The 17756-nt window shown below is 40.6% G+C and overlaps 1 protein-coding gene across 9 annotated transcripts in view; it reads left to right on the top strand.

The window, feature by feature from the left end:
* The window catches only part of PDE8B (phosphodiesterase 8B), a 164782-nt gene that overhangs the window by 121232 nt on the left and 25794 nt on the right, over positions 1 to 17756 (top strand). For all 9 annotated transcript variants that reach the window (XM_073344170.2, XM_073344169.2, XM_073344174.2 and 6 more), the window contains 3 exons: positions 65 to 125; positions 9043 to 9094; positions 17257 to 17334. In XM_073344170.2, coding sequence (XP_073200271.1) covers positions 65 to 125; positions 9043 to 9094; positions 17257 to 17334 — 191 coding nt within the window. The remainder of the gene's footprint in view (positions 1 to 64; positions 126 to 9042; positions 9095 to 17256; positions 17335 to 17756) is intronic.

Genomic DNA, 17756 nt, shown 5'->3' with positions numbered 1-17756 from the left:
TCATGTCGTTTCGCTTCTGTCTTAACCATTCCATTGAATAACAATCAATTATTTGTGTTGTTAGGAAAATTAGACATTTTGTGTCCATCAAGAAGCTGTGCTGTACCAATGAAAACAATAAACAGGTACTGTATTTCCTTTGTAATGTGTAATATGTCTGTGTTATCAGGCCTTTTCATTAACCTTTTGCCACTTTTCTCTTTACAATTGGTATAGAAGACAACTTCTAAAACAAAAAGATAAAGTCAGATACTCTTTAAAAATGTTGATGTACCCTTATTTGAACAAGCAAGAAGACTTCTGTATTTACTTTAAGAACAGCTTTTTCTAGTCAGCCACGCTTTATATTACATAGGGCCACACTCTGCGCTGGCTGGTACGGTGAATGGGAACAGAGATATGTGCTCTCCTGAAGCATGAATCTAGCCATCCAGAGCATGATTTGATGGTTCAGGCCTTGGGGATGCATTCTAGAGTTCTCCTTGCTGCCCCTTTGAACTAGAGCTGTGTGCCCCAGCTAAAGACATCAGCACACACAGTAACAAGCTAGGGAGCTAGATCCTTCTCTAACCTGCAACCTGGGGGGGATGTGCTGACAGGTAAACTAGGCCTTCTTCTAGGCCTAGGGTATACTTGGAAAATGTACCATGTTAGAAAATATGCTAACTATAACCCATTTGAACTAGCACAGTGTTAAATATATTTTTGCTCTTAATGTGGACAAAGACAGTTGTGCAGAAAAGCCAGTCCTGGTTAACTCTTACTCTTAACTATTACGATGTGCTTCACCCATATCAATACACTGTCTGACAACTTCTGCCCTTGGATGAAATAAAGATATGTTCTAGAGGGCAGACTTTGCCCTATCAGTTAAAATTAAGCCCTCTGGACAAAATCCTACCTGCTTCCATGGCGCTAAAAGGGAAGGGGTGAATGATGAGAGAGGTTAGAGAAGTGTAATTTTCAGTGAGGTGTGCCTGAGGTTTTCTATATATTGCACACTCACCAATAAAAAACAGTGTATACACACCTGATCTTGCTAATGCAGAAATAAGCAAGAAAAAGTTGAAGCCATGTGTATAAAGTGACAGTAAAGGACATAATTTAAAAACAACACCAACAAAATCCTGTGTGGTTCATTTTTGTTTTTCTGTAGTCTTCAGTCTCTCTGTTCATTGACCTGGTCAACACAAGTGAGTTAAAAATATATGGAAAAGTGTACATATAAAACCTTCTTGTATATAAAACCTTGGATCTAAAACTGAATTAACATTGAGCATATTATAGGCAGAGCTGGCAGCAGCATCTATTATTAAGGTTTTGATTTCTGATATTTGAATAGTTATTTGAAAACAAAGGCCACCTCAGCCTTCAAGCTAATTAGCCTGGGCAGACCCTGACGCCCCTTTGCATGTCCCTTGACATGTTACTTCAGGAGGGCTCTACAAGGCTGCTGGGGTCTGCCCTCGAGGTTTGAGGATCAAGGCCTAAAAGAAAGCATCAACCATGGAGGGTTAAAGGACCTACGAAAAAAACAAGCTAAGGCCATTATGTTCAAGTGAAGTTAGATAAAGCTTGCTTTGATCAATAGAAAATTTAATTCTTTTCTTACAAAACTCTGGTTAATTAGCTAGCCTTTTGAATTCACAACTAAGAACCTCTCTTGTTTGTAGCAGGATGTTAAGCACGCTACGATATTGAAGGAAATTTCAAAAGAAGTTTTTATTGAGATTGCAGGCTCATTGGGGCTGGGAATGTGTCCTTAGGTAGGGCCACAAATTCAAACAGCTCTTTATAAAAATAGACTATTTTGAAATAATAAGTTGAGAGGAATGATTTTGTTCACTGGTTTCAGACATTGCAGATTTGCACCCTCTGGTGGCACAGATAGGTTTAAAAAAGGGAAGGCAAGATCCAGCTTAGGCTGTTACAAGCATAACTGAATTTTTTGTGCCAACTTCTTTGTTTGTTCAGCATTAGTATGGTAGACTGGAAATTCATTTGTAGCCTCAGGAAAAATAAAATTGAATCCTTTATTGAATTAAATGGAAGTAAAAAATAAAATTATTACAATGTCTCGTGTTGTTTAATTAGATATTAAATTAAAATATTTTTTCTGCCCCTACACTTTTAATTTTCAATATGGTGCAGGATTTCTATTGAAAATACATCAGTATGTTGTAAAAGTAGGTCAAGGGGAAAGCTGAAGGCTAGGTGTGTGGCAGTTTGGGGGTTTGGTATCCAGGAAAGTATGAGGAGGCAGTTTTGGGATTGTGGGTTTAGAATATTCTGAGATGATTCTGTCAAACTGATCAGGAATGAAATAACTAACAAATGGCTTGTATACATTAAGGATTTTTGGCACCGGTCAGCAATCTCTAGGTAAGATGGGCTGCGCTGGTGTAAAGTGACTCTTTACCAAAGTGTAAAGTGGGTGTATCCTTAATGTTGATGAGCCTAATGTTGACATTTAAATTGTTTCGTTTTGGAACTAACAAAACATTCAGATACATGGGGCATCCCCATAGTTTTCAGACTCTTGTGCAGATTTAGGAAGACAACACTGCTCGTTTATTTCATTTGATGTTTACATTGACAGCTTCTTTGATGTGTGATTAATACAGTATTCAAATTCACAAAATAAGATACCACTCGCTGTGCAGATGTTCCCTGTCTGATCCTGTGTTGCCTGGTTCTCCAGGGAGCTTCACTATATCCATGGTCTCTGCTAGGCTCCTTGGGCTTGGCTCCTGTTTAATTGGGATCCAAACACCAGTCATAATTGGCACCAAAATGAGACCTCACTCACAGAAAATTGTGCTGACCTGTGACCCACCCTCTCCTTTTCACATGAGGAATGAAACAGTTAACAGTGTTGTCATTTAAATGGTCAGCAGGCACAGGAGTAAATGCCGAGATTGGTAGATTTTAAAGCCAGGCAGTACATTGCGATCATCTGGTCTGACCTCCTGTATAACACAGGCCTTAAAATTTCCCTGAATTAATTCCTGTTTGAACAAGAGCATATCTTTTAGAAAAACATCCAGTCTTGACTTAAATATTTTCGGTGATGGAGAATCTACCCCGACCCTTGGTAAGGGTCTAATGGTGAACTACCCTCACTGAATGGGTCAGTTCATTCTTCTCAGCGCTATTTTCTTGGTTCTTAAGTCGGACTCATCTCTGCAGTGGTTACCCCAGGTGCACGTTTTTGAGATTCTTCATAACCATAACAGCTAGAGACTTACTTTTGTTAAAATGAAAGCTGAGATTATGGAAAGCAAGATATCAGCACTTCTCTAAAGCTAGCCAAGGCATATGGTCACACACTGCACCTAGCACGACTGGCGATAAGGGGGCATGTTCAGTTAGCTTGCAGGCATGAGAGCAGGTACTAGGAGAAAGCACATGCTGCTACCTTTTGAAACAGCAGTAACATGCGCTGTGTAGTGTGGTGCCTCCAAGTTTCACTGAGCTGTCTTGTCCTGTGTAGAGATCATGGCTCTGCAGATCCCCACGTACCTTTTAGTGTTGTGCTCCCCACCAGTGTGCCTCATATTGGTAGATTTTTGCCTGATGATGAGGTACCTAGATGAACTTCTTACTTGCTGAGCTGTACAACAGCACACTGAATGACCAGACTGAGGGATTATGGGTACGTTAATAAAATTTGGGCCAGAACAGTGACCCAGCATCAAAAATAAATCGCTGGACTTTGGGGGCATTTGTTCAATTCCTGTAATCCAATTATGGTCAGAAAGGGCAATTTGTTCCTAAAAGCAAGATCAGCAATTGACTGGGCTGGATTTTGCTGTCCGTTCAAGTCTGCAGTAACTCCACTGGAGTTGTCATAAGTCTATAATGTATGAATCCATCTACAGTTCAAGCACAGTTCATGGTCTTAATATCAAATGGTTTTTATTGCTGAGAGAGTCACTGGTGAAACAAAGGCCTTTAATTATGGAATAAATGAGTCCCAGCATTTAGTCACATTATTACCAGGATGGTGTTCTGCGTAGTATCTTGGATGGGTATCTGCTTGGGGTGGCTAGCCTCACTCACAGCTTGCACCACTATTTACGCTCTGTTTTGTGCACACTAGCTCAATCAGAGCTAGCGCAGGTATGTCGCCTCATGCTGGAATGACATCTTGTGACATTCCTGGGGTCCTCAGGTTGTGAGGCACCTCACCACCCCCTGCCCTTGGTGTGAAGCAGTCTTGTCTGTGCCTTCTGTGGTTCAACTCCCTGAAACCACCAGGCTCTGGCAGCACAAGCCCTGACTTCCATGTCTCTGCAGACCTCACCCTCTCTGTGCAGGCTAGTGATAGGCACACACCAACCCCCGAGTCCTTGGAGTGGTCCCTACTGTATGCAGCCCATGTCACAGGACGCTCAGAAATGACCAGGTAAGCTGTCCCTGGAGGAATAGTACACACGCAGCTTGACTGGTACCACTCAGGGTCAGGTCCTTTATAACAGCATAACTCAAATATATTTATAGTTGATTATTAAGGATTAAGTTTTAAGAGATAGTGAGTAAGGATAATGAGTGGAAACAAAAAGGGTTACAGATATAACATAAAACACAATCCTTATCAGTGCTTATCTTTCCTGTTTAATAAAGTAGATTTCCCCCTAAGGGGTTAAATGTTTGTTTGATAGAGCTGCACTTTGTCAGCCTTGAAAACAGGACACCTGGCAACCCTAGCCCATTGTGAAATAATACAATGCTTAATTTACATGTCAGTTGCTAGATGGACAAACACTCCTGGTCTGAGTGAAAACCTGTCTCTGCTGGTGACTCATATCTTGATACAGACACTCAGGATATATTTTCAGTACATATACACAACCCCTTAAATATCATCCCCTACATACATCACACAATATTATTAACCAGCATGATCCTGGCTTTCATTTAAGATCTTACACAACACTCTTTATGAATAAATACTATGAAAGCAATATGTTAGCTGTAGTGAGTTTGTCAGGCCTGCTAGGAGTTGCTGTTACATGACAGTGAATCCCTTGCCAGCTGGGATTCAGGAGTTCTGAGGGTCACACACCGCCAGCTCCAAGTGAAAATATACCCTAAAACTGCTTGCATTTAACACTTCAGACTTTACACACAGACACACACACCTTCTTAAATTCTAATGCATTGTCCACTTTTTTTAAAATGTGAAAATAAATTACATTTGTTTTTTGCCATTTGTTACACTTTATCAGGGATAAAAGAAAAGGAGTACTTGTGGCACCTTAGAGACTAACCAATTTATTTGAGCATAAGCTTTCGTGAGCTACAGCTCACTTTATCAGGGATGTCATTTTAGATAAGGTTTCTACGTGGTAGTCTCTATGGTATGTATTTGTACATCAGACTTGTCACAGAGAAAAAATATATGAAGGATTTGTGCATAGAAAACTTTATTTCTGGGTACAAGATTATAGTAAAGACCGTAGTATAGTAAAGATTTGTGAATGGGAATTCATTACTCATGCTTAAAAAGAAACACAGTCAATACATGCTTTGTTGGGTTGGGGGCCTTGTAGTATCCAGCCTGATGTTCAAATTCCCACCTGCCTCTCCCCTAGCAACCAATTGGCTCAACATTAAATGTGTAATCTCCCTTCTTTCTTTCAGGCCAGCTGGGAGAATTCTTGCCTGCAGGGGGAGGAAGGGCTGAGGGAAGGGGAAATGTATTCAGAACTAGTATCTGTCTTTTACTGGGGCACTGACAGGAATAGTGGATGGAGGCTTCCTGTTAAACAGAGTGACCACTGATGTGTCCCCCGCAATTGTGCAGTAAAGAGAGAAGAGATAGTTAAGGGGTGACTTGATCACAATGTATAAATATTTGTATGGGAAACAAATTTAATAATGGAAGAGCCTTCTCCTTTGCAGACAAAGGTATAACACAATCCAATGGCTGGAAGTTGAAGCTGGACAAATTCAAACAAGAAATAAGATGCACTTTTTTAACAATGAGGGTCATTAATCAGTGGAACAATTAACCAAGGGTTGTGGTGGAGTCTTCATCACTAGACACTTTAAAATCAAGATTGGATGTTTTTCTGAAAGGTGTACTCAAGTTCAAATAGGAATGAATTCACCCAAGTCCTATGGCCTGTGTGATGCAGGTGATCAGATTAGATTATCACAGTGCTCACCTTTGTCTGTATAGTCTAGGAATTTGATTCCCTAAGGGTTCAAACTATTCCCCAGAGAACTTTCAGTTTGAGCCCACAGCAGCTGCTTTTGCACACACTGTAGCAGTGGGATGTGCGCGGTAAACATCACCTCGACATTGCCATGAAGCTTGTCAAAACTCCTTGAATTATTTTTTAGCCAAAAAAAAGCCTTATCTCCCTGCCACAGAAATGTTTGTGAAAAACATTTGATAGTTGTTAAATATTTCACATGCTTTCACTGATACAACATTTGACGTGGCATCATTTCACACCATACTTTGCCATGGCCTATTGCTTTAGGCCATAACAAAAACCTAACCCAGCAAAACCTTCTTTGATCTAAGGATATCCTGTTTAGGCTATTGTAACCCTTTCTGGCATTATTCATTCTGAATAACCAGTGTGAAATAGTTTGCTCCTTGCTCCTGTTTCTGCCTCTTCTCCCCCACCCCTTCTTTTCAACGTGGTGGATGTGAACAGTTAAGCAGGCTCTATCCCTCATTTGGGGCCCGTGCTGCCACCTGCACCCACAGAGACTCATACCTTACTATAGGTTTCAGAGTAGCAGCCGTGTTAGTCTGTATCCGTAAAAAGAAAAGGAGCACTTGTGGCACCTTAGAGACTAACCAATTTATTAGAGCATAAGCTTTTGTGAGCTTCTTAAATTAAATAAATGTGTTAGTCTCTAAGGTGCCACAAGTACTCCATACCTTACTACGTAAGTAGTCCTATTGATGGGACTGCTCGCAGAGGGCAATGAGGCAGGCCCTGTGGAGCCCAGGTGACTGCGCAAACTACTCCTAAAATGGTGTAAGCTATGTCATGCCCTTGCAGTACATTTTGTGGGCATAAGGCATGGGAATGGCTTCTATTGCACCCCCCCAAGGACGTAAAAGGGACAGATTTGGCATTACAACCAAGAGGGGCCTACAGCGATTCTAGAAGTTCTTGGGAAAGTCTGCCTTCACTTGTATTGTGAAGCTTTGAGCGGCCCTGTCTCCTCGGAGTGGCTGGGGATGCTCTAGTACTGTCCTTGGGCTCACCTCTCTTGTCCCAAAAGGATACTGAGGGTTAGCTGACCATTTGTCCTGTGTGAGCTGCCACATTCCTTGGTTGAATGCAGCTGGCAGGGCAAACTGCTGCAGCTGTGGACGACACAGGTTAAAACACTTGGGATGTACATGCTACTAGCCGCTGCTGACCTAGGGTATGTTGACAGTGTCCATTTGCATATACCCATTGCTTTCTTTGGTGACTCCTCCTTCATTTGTATATTGCAGCATGCTATGTTAGACAGACCGTATGCAGGCTGCTCAGGGCTAGGTGCAGCCCCACATGATTCCCTCTAACTCAGAGGTAGCAAGTCAGGTGACGTACCAACTCACTACCATAAACATCTTGCTCCTGTAGAACCTAATGCACGGGCATAGGGTGGATGATGCGTTTGTTCAGAGTAGGGTACTAATCACCATGAGCAAGGGTGGCAAAACTGAGGTCTTAGTTAGAACTCTGTGAATAACTGGTTGGGGGTTTTTTTGGTTTGCTAGCTGAACCAAAAAAATGGTCCTGGGTGAATTTGTTTTGGGTCACACAAGATGTTTTGGTTTTGAGTTTAATCTTTTAAAAATTATAGTAAAATTCAAAATTAATAGTAGTTTCTAATCGAAACATCAAAATGTTTCCTTTTGAAAATACTGAAATGTTTTGATTCTTTCAAAAAAAAAACAACAAACTTTGGGGGTGCGGGTCTGGGTAGGTGACCAAACATTTTGGTGAATTCACACAATGTTTCAGTTAACCTAAATCTGTATTTTTGAGCAAAAAATGGTTTGGACAGACAACTTCACTCAGCTCTACTACTAGTGTGACTAGAGTAAAATACAATGTCCAACTATTATTTTAATGAGGGGCTCTAACAAACTTTCCCCTTTAGTATTTGATTAGCCGCATATAAATAAAGGTGTGCATGCCTGTAGAAAGGAGGGTTCTGAGACTGAGCGATCTGTTCACTTGTTATCCCACTTCAGCAAAAATACTTTCTAAAATCCATAACCAAAGAATGAGACAACATGATGTGACAATTTAATTCTGTTACATCTATTCTGCCTGAGAAGTGTACACTTTATTCCTGGAAACAAACAGAGCATATTACAGAGTAGTGTTCAATCTGTGTAATTTGAAATCTGGTGTTTATGTGAAAACATAATAAGGAAGTGATGATATCTTGCCCAAGAAGAGAGAAATATTTAAATACAGAGAGTGGAGCAATCTGGTGCACTCCAGTGGCAAAAAAGAAAAAAAGATCTTAATAATCCTATGATCAATGAAGATGATAAAACATTATCCAGGAACATGTAGCAAACTTCATCAGAATCAGGGAATTTCCCCACCCAAGGGATTTTTCACAAGGCCAGTGCATCACTGGTCCTTGAAAATGGATTTGTAAAATTGGTTTATACAGTACCAGGAAATCAGTTTTTAAATTACAGTAGAGTAGGCAAAAAGTACCCGATATTTTTTTACTTTTTATTGAGGGAAGTCAGTATTTCAGGGTGACTGACTTAGGAAAACACAATTAAAAATGAATGTCTGTTCCCTTACAGTCACAGGCATCAAACAGAAAAGCACTCATAATGCATAAAAGCACAACAGTATCTGTAATTTCCTATGCCGTGTGCTTGTGGCCTCTCCAATTGTTGCTCTTTCTTCTTAAAATGCAGTTATATCTATAGAATCTTTTTTAAAAAATTCTTGCAAATAATTGGAAAGTGCTTGTTGAGGATCATATTGAATGTAACCCTTTAAAATGTTTTCTTTTTTATATATTTTACTTTTGGTACAACTTCAGCTCTACAAGATTCATCGTGATGAGAAGTATGCAGGAGACAATTCACAGGCAGGTTAGAATATGATCATTTATCTACATACGCTTCTTCATTTTAAAAAAAATGAGGCCAGATTCTTCGCAAGTATAAATCAGTGTAGCTCCATTCTGTTCAGTCTAGTGGTGTTCCCCCATCAGACAAGCTGGCCCATGACTGACTGAGGCCAATTGGCAATGTACTGCTAAACAACGTGTATCACTTATAAACAAGTTTTGAGTAATAGTCCCCACTTTTATATTACCTTTATTTTATGGCGTAGAGCACTTAGCTGGTGCTCAGAGTTAAAATACAACAGTTGTAGGTGTATTTAACAGTGGGTCAGATCTTTAGCTGGTATAAATTGGCATAGATCTACGGCCTGAACTGAAGGGTGCTATACTGATTTATGCCAAAGGAGGATTTGGCCTAAAACCTTCCAAATTAGGACCATTTTAGGACAAGTTAGGCTGGAAGAAAAGCAAACGGGTCACTAAAACTTGTCTATGTATGGCTGACTCTCCTCTAAAGAGCCAGTTCTGGTGTATTCTTGGTGTTGTGAATGAGATGTTGTTGAATACAGGACTGAAAGTTGGGAATTTCTGCTTTCTAATTCCTAATCCAACATTGGTTCCTTTGCTTGTATTTCTTAGGTTTCCTACCCCATGTCATGTTGTTTGGTTACAAGCTAAATTGTATTCATTTTAACTACTTTTCAACTTTCCTTTACATCATTTAAGGACAGTTAAAATTTAATCATGAATGAAATGGAAGATGCATTCATTATGCAAAGAGTCCTGTGGCACCTTATAGACTAACAGACGTATTGGAGCATAAGCTTTCGTGGGTGAATACCCACTTCGTCGGATGCTTGTAGTGGAAGTTTCCAGAGGCAGGTATAAATATGCAAGCAAGAATCAGGCTAGGGATAACAAGGTTAGTTCAGTCAGGGAGGATGAGGTCCTCTCCTAGCAGTTGAGGTGTGAACACCAAGAGAGGAGAAACTGCTTTTGTAGCTGGCTAGCCATTCACAGTCTTTGTTTAATCCTGAGCTAATGGTGTCAAATTTGCAAATGAACTGAAGCTCAGCCGTTTCTCTTTGAAGCAGTTACTTGTAATTTCCATGTAAGTAAGTTACATACATAAAAGGTTGTTACAAGGAGGAGGGAGAAGAATTGTTCTTGTTAACCTCTGAGGATAGGACAAGAAGCAATGGGCTTAAATTGCAGCAAGGGAGGTTTCGGTTGGACATTAGGAAAAACTTCCTAACTGTCAGGGTGGTTAAGCACTAGAATAAATTGCCTAGGGAGATTGTGGAATCTTAATTGTTGGAGATTTTCAAGAGCAGGTAAAACAAACACCTGTCACGGATGGTCTAGATAATATTTTGTCCTACCTTGAGTGATGGGGACTGGACTAGAAGACCTCTTGAGGTCTCTTCCAGTCCTATGATTCTGATTTTGTACATCTAGTCTCCCTGCAGAAAGTCATCATGTTCAAGGTCTCAGCCAAAAGTTTGTCACAAAAGTTATTCAATGTATCCCAGTATCCCGGGGAAGTGGGAGAAGGAAATAAAGCTAAGACATTAACTTTTTCAGAAAACATGCGCTATTATGTAATAAAAGTATTTTATCTGAGGAGGAAGAGGCACAAGATCAGTTTTTAGGGTTGTAAACATCTTTTATTGATCTAAATGATCTGCCATTTTAAACCAATAATAGCAGGTGGGTGAACAAACAGGTGGGGAGAAGGGATGATGGTATAGCTGCATGCACAGTCTGTAGGTGTAATAACCCAGTCAGCAGCAGTAATCACAACTAGTAGCAAGACTATTAGCAAGACAGAGGAGCTGGGATCTTGATCCCTCAGTGCAACTCAATAAATTCAGGAGAGTGGCTTTCAAACTTTCACCACTGTGTGGAATAAGATAAAACCCTTGTTACCTTCTTGTACAGGAAATTTTGGGATTTTAAAGTAATCTTGGACCTCTAACGGGAAAAAGCTACTCTCAGGGCTTGTCTATACTAGATATGCTACAGTAGGAGAGCTGACACAGTGAAGACTCTACCTACGTCAACAGGAGAGTTTTCATAGATTCATAGATATTAAGGTCAGAAGGAACCATTATGATCATCTAGTCTGACCTCCTGCACAATGCAGGGCCACAGAATCTCACCCACCCACTCCTGCGATAAACCTCTCACATATGTCTGAGCTATTGAAGTCCTCAAATCATAGTTTAAAGACTTCAAGGAGCAGAGAATCCTCCAGCAAGTGACCCGTGCCCATCTAAACCCACCCACTCCTGTGATAAACCTCCAGGGCCTCTTCCAATCTATCCTGGAGGAAAATTCCTTCCCGACCCCAGATATGGTGATCAGCTGAACCCTGAGCATGTGGGCAAGATTCACCAGCCAGATACCCAGGAAAGAATTCTCTGTAGTAACTCAGATCCCACCCCATCTAACATCCCATCACAGGCCTTTGGGCCTATTTACCATGAATATTTTAAAAGATCAATAAATTGCCAAAATCATATTATCGCATCATACCATCTCCTCCATAAACTTATCAAGTTTAATCTTAAAGCCAGATAGGTCTTTTGCCCCCACTGCTTCCCTTGGAAGGCTATTCCAAAACTTCACTCCTCTGATGGTTAGAAACCTTCATCTAATTTCAAGTCTAAACTTCCCAATGACCAGTTTATATCCATTTGTTCTTGTGTCCACATTGGTACTGAGCTTAAATAATTCCTCTCCCTCTCCAGTATTTATCCCTCTGATATATTTATAGAGAGCAATCATATCTCCTCTCAACCTTCTTTTGGTTAGGCTAAACAAGCCAAGCTCCTTGAGTCTCCTTTCATAAGACAGGTTTTCCATTCCTTGGATCATCCTAGTAGCCCTTCTCCGTACCTGTTCCAGTTTGAATTCATCCTTCTTAAATATGGGAGACCAGAACTGCACACAGTATTCCAGGTGAGGTCTCACCAGTGCCTTGTATAACGGTACTAAAACCTCCTTATCTCTATTGAAAATATGTCGCCTAATGCATCCCAAGACCACATTAGCATTTTTCACGGCCATATCATATTGGCGGCTCATAGTCATCCTGTGATCAACCAATACTCCAAGGTCCTTCTCCTCCTCCGTTACTTCTAATTGATGCGTCCCTAGCTTATAACTAAAATTCTTGTTATTAATCCCTAAATGCATGACCTTACACTTCTCACTATTAAATTTCATCCTATTACTATTACTCCAGTTTACAAAGTCATCCAGATCTTCCTGTATGATATCCCTGTCTCTCTCTAAATTGGCAATACTTCTCAGCTTTATCATCCGCAAACTTTATTAGCACACTCCCACTTTTTGTGCCGAGGTCAGTAATAAAAAGTTTAAATAAGATTGGTCCCAAAACCGATCCCTGAGGAACTCCACTGGTAACCTCCCTCCAGCCTGACAGTTCACCTTTCAGTATGACCCGCTATAGTCTCCCTGTTAACCAATTCCTTATCCACCTTTCAATTTTCATATTGATCCCCATCTTTTCCAATTTAACTAATAATTCCCCATGTGGCACAGTATCAAATACCTTACTGAAATCTAGGGTAAATTAGATCTGCTGCATTTCCTTTGTCTAAAAAAATCTGTTACTTTCTCAAAGAAGGAGATCAGGTTGGTTTGACACGATCTACCTTTTTGTAAAACCATGTTGTATTTTGTCCCATTTACCATTGACCTCAATGTCCTTAACTACTTATTCCTTCAAAAAATTTTCCAAGACCTTGCATTCTACAGATGTCAAACTAACAGGCCTGTAGTTACCCAGATCACTTTTTTTCCCTTTCTTAAAAATAGGAACTATGCTAGCAATTCTCCAATCATACGGTACAACCCCTGAGTTTACAGATTCATTAAAAATTCTTGCTAATGGGCTTGCAATTTCATGTGCCAATTCCTTTAATATTCTTGGATGAAGATTATCTGGGCCGCCCGATTTAGTCCCATTAAGCTGTTCGAGTTTCGCTTCTACCTCAAATATGGTAATATCTACCTCCATATCCTCATTCCCATTTGTCATGCTACCATTATCCCCAAGATCCTCATTAGCCTTATTAAAGACTGAGGCAAAGTATTTGTTTAGATATTGGGCCATGCCTAGACTATCCTTAACCTCCACTCCATCCTCAGTGTTTAACGGTCCCACTTCTTCTTTCTTTGTTTTCTTCTTATTTATATGGCTATAGAACCTTTTACTACTGGTTTTAATTCCCTTTGCAAGGTCCAACTCTACTTGACTTTTAGCCAGTCTCACTTTATCCCTACATGTTCTGACCTCAATAAGGTAGCTTTCCTTGCTGATCCCTCCCTTCTTCCACTCCCTGTATGCTTTCTGCTTTTTCTTAATTACCTCTCTGAAATGCTTGGTCTACAACTCCTGCCTATGAATTTTTTCCCCTTTCTTGAGATGCAGGCTTCCAATAGCTTCTGCAGCTTTGACTTAAAGTAATCCCAGGCCACTTCTGCCTTTAGATCCATAAGTTCTTCAGTCCAATCCACTTCCCTAACTAATTTCCTTAATTTTTGAAAGTCAGCCCTTTTGAAATCAAAAACCCTAGTCGCAGATTTATTTTTGTTAATCCTTCCATTCAGTTTGAACTGAATTAGCTCATGCTCACTTGAACCAAGGTTGTCCCCTACAACCATTTCTTCTATGAGGTCCTCCCTACTCACCAAAACCAAATCTAAAATGGCATCCCCTCTAGTCGGTTCAGCAACTACTTGATGAAGGAATCCATCAGCTATCGCATCGAGGAAAATCTGAGCCCTATTATTATTACTAGCACTCGTCCTCCAGTCTATATCTGGGAAGTTAAATTCTCCCATGATAACACAGTTTCCATTAGTATTTACTTCATTAAAAACATTAAAGAGAGCTCTATGCATATTCAAATTAGATCCCGGCGGTCTATAGCACACCCCAAGCACTATCACAGGGGAGGCTCTGTAGTTTTCTTCCCCCATGTGATTTTTGCCCAGACAGACTCTGTCTTATCCATTCCATCGCTTCTTATTTCTTTACATTCTACCTCATCATTGATATACAATGCCACTCCACCATCTTTACCTTTATTTCGGTCTTTCCTAAACAGCACGTACCCTTCAATACCCGTAGTCCAGTCATGACGACTATTCCACCATGTTTCTGTTCTCCCTGTAATATCTGGTTTCACTTCCTGCACCAGTAGCTCTAGTTCCTCCATTTTGTTACCAAGGCTCCTCGCATTGGTGTACAAACATCTCAATTTTTGCTGTTTGGCCTCGCTCACATTCTGTACCCGATTAGGCACGGTCATTCTACAGCCAGTATAACCTATTAGACTGGTATCCACACTGCCCTTCCTCCTTATATCCATTCTCCTACTCACGGCTGTATCCTTTCTTACTTTGTTTTCTTCCCTCTCAATGCTAAAATCCAGCGTGGAGATTACCTGGACATCTCCCAACCATCTCCCCCAGATTACTAGTTTAAAGCTCTCTTAATCAGTTGTGCCAGCCTCCATCCTAGAAGTCAATTTCCTTCGCTACTCAGATGAAGTCCATCCTGAGAGAACTGTCATGAACGCCTCTCAGTGGCCATACATCCCAAAGCCCTCCTTACACCAGTGCCTATGTCATCTGTTGATAGTCATAATCTTGTCGCACCTTTGTTGCCCTTCTCTAGGAACAGGCAGAATCCCATTAAAGATCACCTGAGCCTCGATTTCCTTAAGCGTCTTCCCCAACCTGGCATAGTCTCCCTTGATACGTTCCAGCGAGAATCTACCGGTATCATTTGTTCCCACATGAAGGATAATTAGGGGATTCTTTCCCGCTCCCTTTAGGATCCTTTTCAACCTCAGGTCTACATCCCGTATCTTAGCACCTCGAAGACAGCACACCCTTCTGTTCTCTGGATCAGCTCTGGTTACAGGCCTGTCTATTCTTCTCAGTAAAGAGTCCCCGGTCACGTAGACCTGCCTTTTCCTGGTGACTGTGCTGTTCTCCAGTCTATCCCCCGTTCCCTCTGGCTGCAAGTTCTTACTATTCCTAGTCTCTCTTCTAATCCTCTTCAACCCATCCTGTATCCTCCTGGGACTCGTATTTGGTGTAGTCTCCATTGATTCTTCCCCTTTTGCTAAAGGACTAGCTGCTCTTCTCTTCTTCCTCGCCCTTCCACCTTTAGTGACCACCTGCTGAGCCCTTCTTCATTTTCCAACTCTGCAAACCTATTTTTGAGCTCCATTTCTCCTTCACTAGCGCATCTTTTCCTCTGTCTGGTTCTCTTAGTCACATGCTTCCACTGTCCACTTTCCTCACCCAGCAGTATCCCCTCAGAATTCTTCAGTCCTGCTTCTATCTGCAAGTCTGAGCTTTTCCCTTCAGCTGCCTCATGTCTTTGCTCCATAATCCACTCGACCCCCTTTTAAACTCAATCAGACTTTCCACCTGCATCTCCAGTCCTCTGATCTTGTCCTCCGTCAGCTCTATTAGACGGCATTTCATGCAGACAAAACTCTTACCAGGTAGCCCCTCCAGGATCATATACATACCGCAACTTCCACATCCAGTCATCTTCATTGTGTCTTCCACTACATGGGTCACTCCCACTGCTGCCTCTGTATCTGTCATAGCCTTCCCACCTAAATCCTGTTAGTCTGGGAAACACAAACCACACCAAAACACCACAACCCACAGCAAAAACAAACCCCAAACAAGCACCACAATACAAACTCCCCTTACAAACTCCCACTGAAACTCCCCTGTTTACAGCTCTGTTTGATGGCTCCTGTGCCGCTGCAGCTGTCTGAGAGGTTCTCCTGTTGGTATAGGTACTCCACCTCCCGAGAGCAGTAGCTAGGTCAATGAAACAATGCTTTTATCAACCTCGTGCTCTCTATACCGGGGTGAGGTCATCTTAACTGTCACTCCGGGATGTAGATTTTTCACACCTCTGAGGGACATAGTTGGGTCGACCTAACTTTTTAGCGCCACTGAATCACAGCATCTAAAGAGTATTCCTAAAACAAACTTTTGATCAATTTTAATCACTTTAAAATATTTACTATATTTATAGTTTACATTACTTTAAATTCTAAGACATTTTAGTAAAATCATATACCCATTAAGCTTCAAACCAATAGTACTGTGTACATTATATTATATATCTTTATACTATTGTATGTTCACATTAGATGCATACCTCCAGCATCACATGAAGTTAATAAATATCAATTTAATGATGGTCCTAATCCTTTAAATTATGATTATCCCTTCTGAACAGTTCTCTGTGATCTGTGACTAACTGGCACTTTAGATACTACAGTGATGGGCATTTTAGAAATATGTATAGATAGATAGATGGAAATTATTTTACAATGTAAGGTAAACTGTGGCTATGTATCTGAAAAAAAAATCTAGAAGTTTACCAGGTTACCCTTTTGAGATTATCATGAAGCATGTAACATGCATCTGTTTTATCTATTTCCTGGTCTGATAGATGGGATTTTCTCTCTTGTCAATGTCAGGAATGGTGGTTTGGTTTGTAGCTAATTGTTTGTTTTTAATCACTGTAACTCTTTTTTAACATAAATACTCAACAAAATAAAAAAATGTCCAGCTCAGTTCCATGTGGAGAGGCAGGACAGTCTTCTGGTTAAAAAACAGGACTGGGAGTCAGGAGACCAAGTAGCTTGTCTTTCATGTGCAGCAAATTCCTGGGTGATCTTGGCCAAGTTACTAAGGGCCAGATTTCAAAGGTATTTAGGCACCTAAAGAAGCAGATCGACACCTAGTGGGGTTTTCAAAACTGCATAAGAACTTAACTCCAATTGATTTCAATGGGTATTAGTTGACATGGGCCAGATTTTTAACAGTATTTAAACCGAACTCCCACTGATTTCAATTATTTTAAAAACCTAGCCCCTGGGCAATTTTGAAAATCCCAGTAGGCAACTTTAGGTGCCTAAATATCTTTTAAAAATCTGGCCTTGATCTGTCTCTGCCTCCATTTATCTGTATAATAGAGCTAGCAATATCTCCCTACCTCACAGGGGGCTGTGAACATAACGAGCTTTGGGATTTAAGATGGAAGGGGCAGTAGAAGAGCAGTGTATTTATTATTGTTGTCATTTTAAAGTTTTCATTTTATATTTCTAGAATCCCACTCCTTCAGATGCAAGAACAGGAGGAAAGAATCAATTGATGTCAAATCAATAACCTCTCGAAGCAGCGATGGTAAGAAAATAGAAATCCAAAAAGAATACAGGTTTCAGAGTAACAGCCGTGTTAGTCTGTATTCGCAAAAAGAAAAGGAGTACTTGTGGCACCTTAGAGACTAACCAATTTATTTGAGCATGAGCTTTCAGGAGCTACAGCTCACTTCATCGGATGCTGTCTCTAAGGTGCCACAAGTACTCCTTTTCTTTTTTTAAAAAAAGAATACAGTTAGAAATACAGAAAGCAAGTGACCTGAGCAATCAAAATACGGAGTTAAACAGGACAGCAGTAGCATTCTTCTGAGCTACTGATGGAGAGACGCACAAGTGACCTTTGACATTTCTTCCAACGTTTTTTGTTATCCATTTATGTTGAATTATGAGGTACTTCCCAAAACAGCAGAAGACACTAACTTTTCAGTATGATGCATGATCGTGTAC

The sequence above is a fragment of the Lepidochelys kempii genome, chromosome 5, assembly GCF_965140285.1.
Source record: "Lepidochelys kempii isolate rLepKem1 chromosome 5, rLepKem1.hap1, whole genome shotgun sequence".
NCBI lineage: Eukaryota > Metazoa > Chordata > Testudines > Cheloniidae > Lepidochelys > Lepidochelys kempii.
The sequence above is the reverse complement of the archived record's forward strand: the minus strand, read 5'-3'. Positions and strand labels throughout refer to the sequence as shown.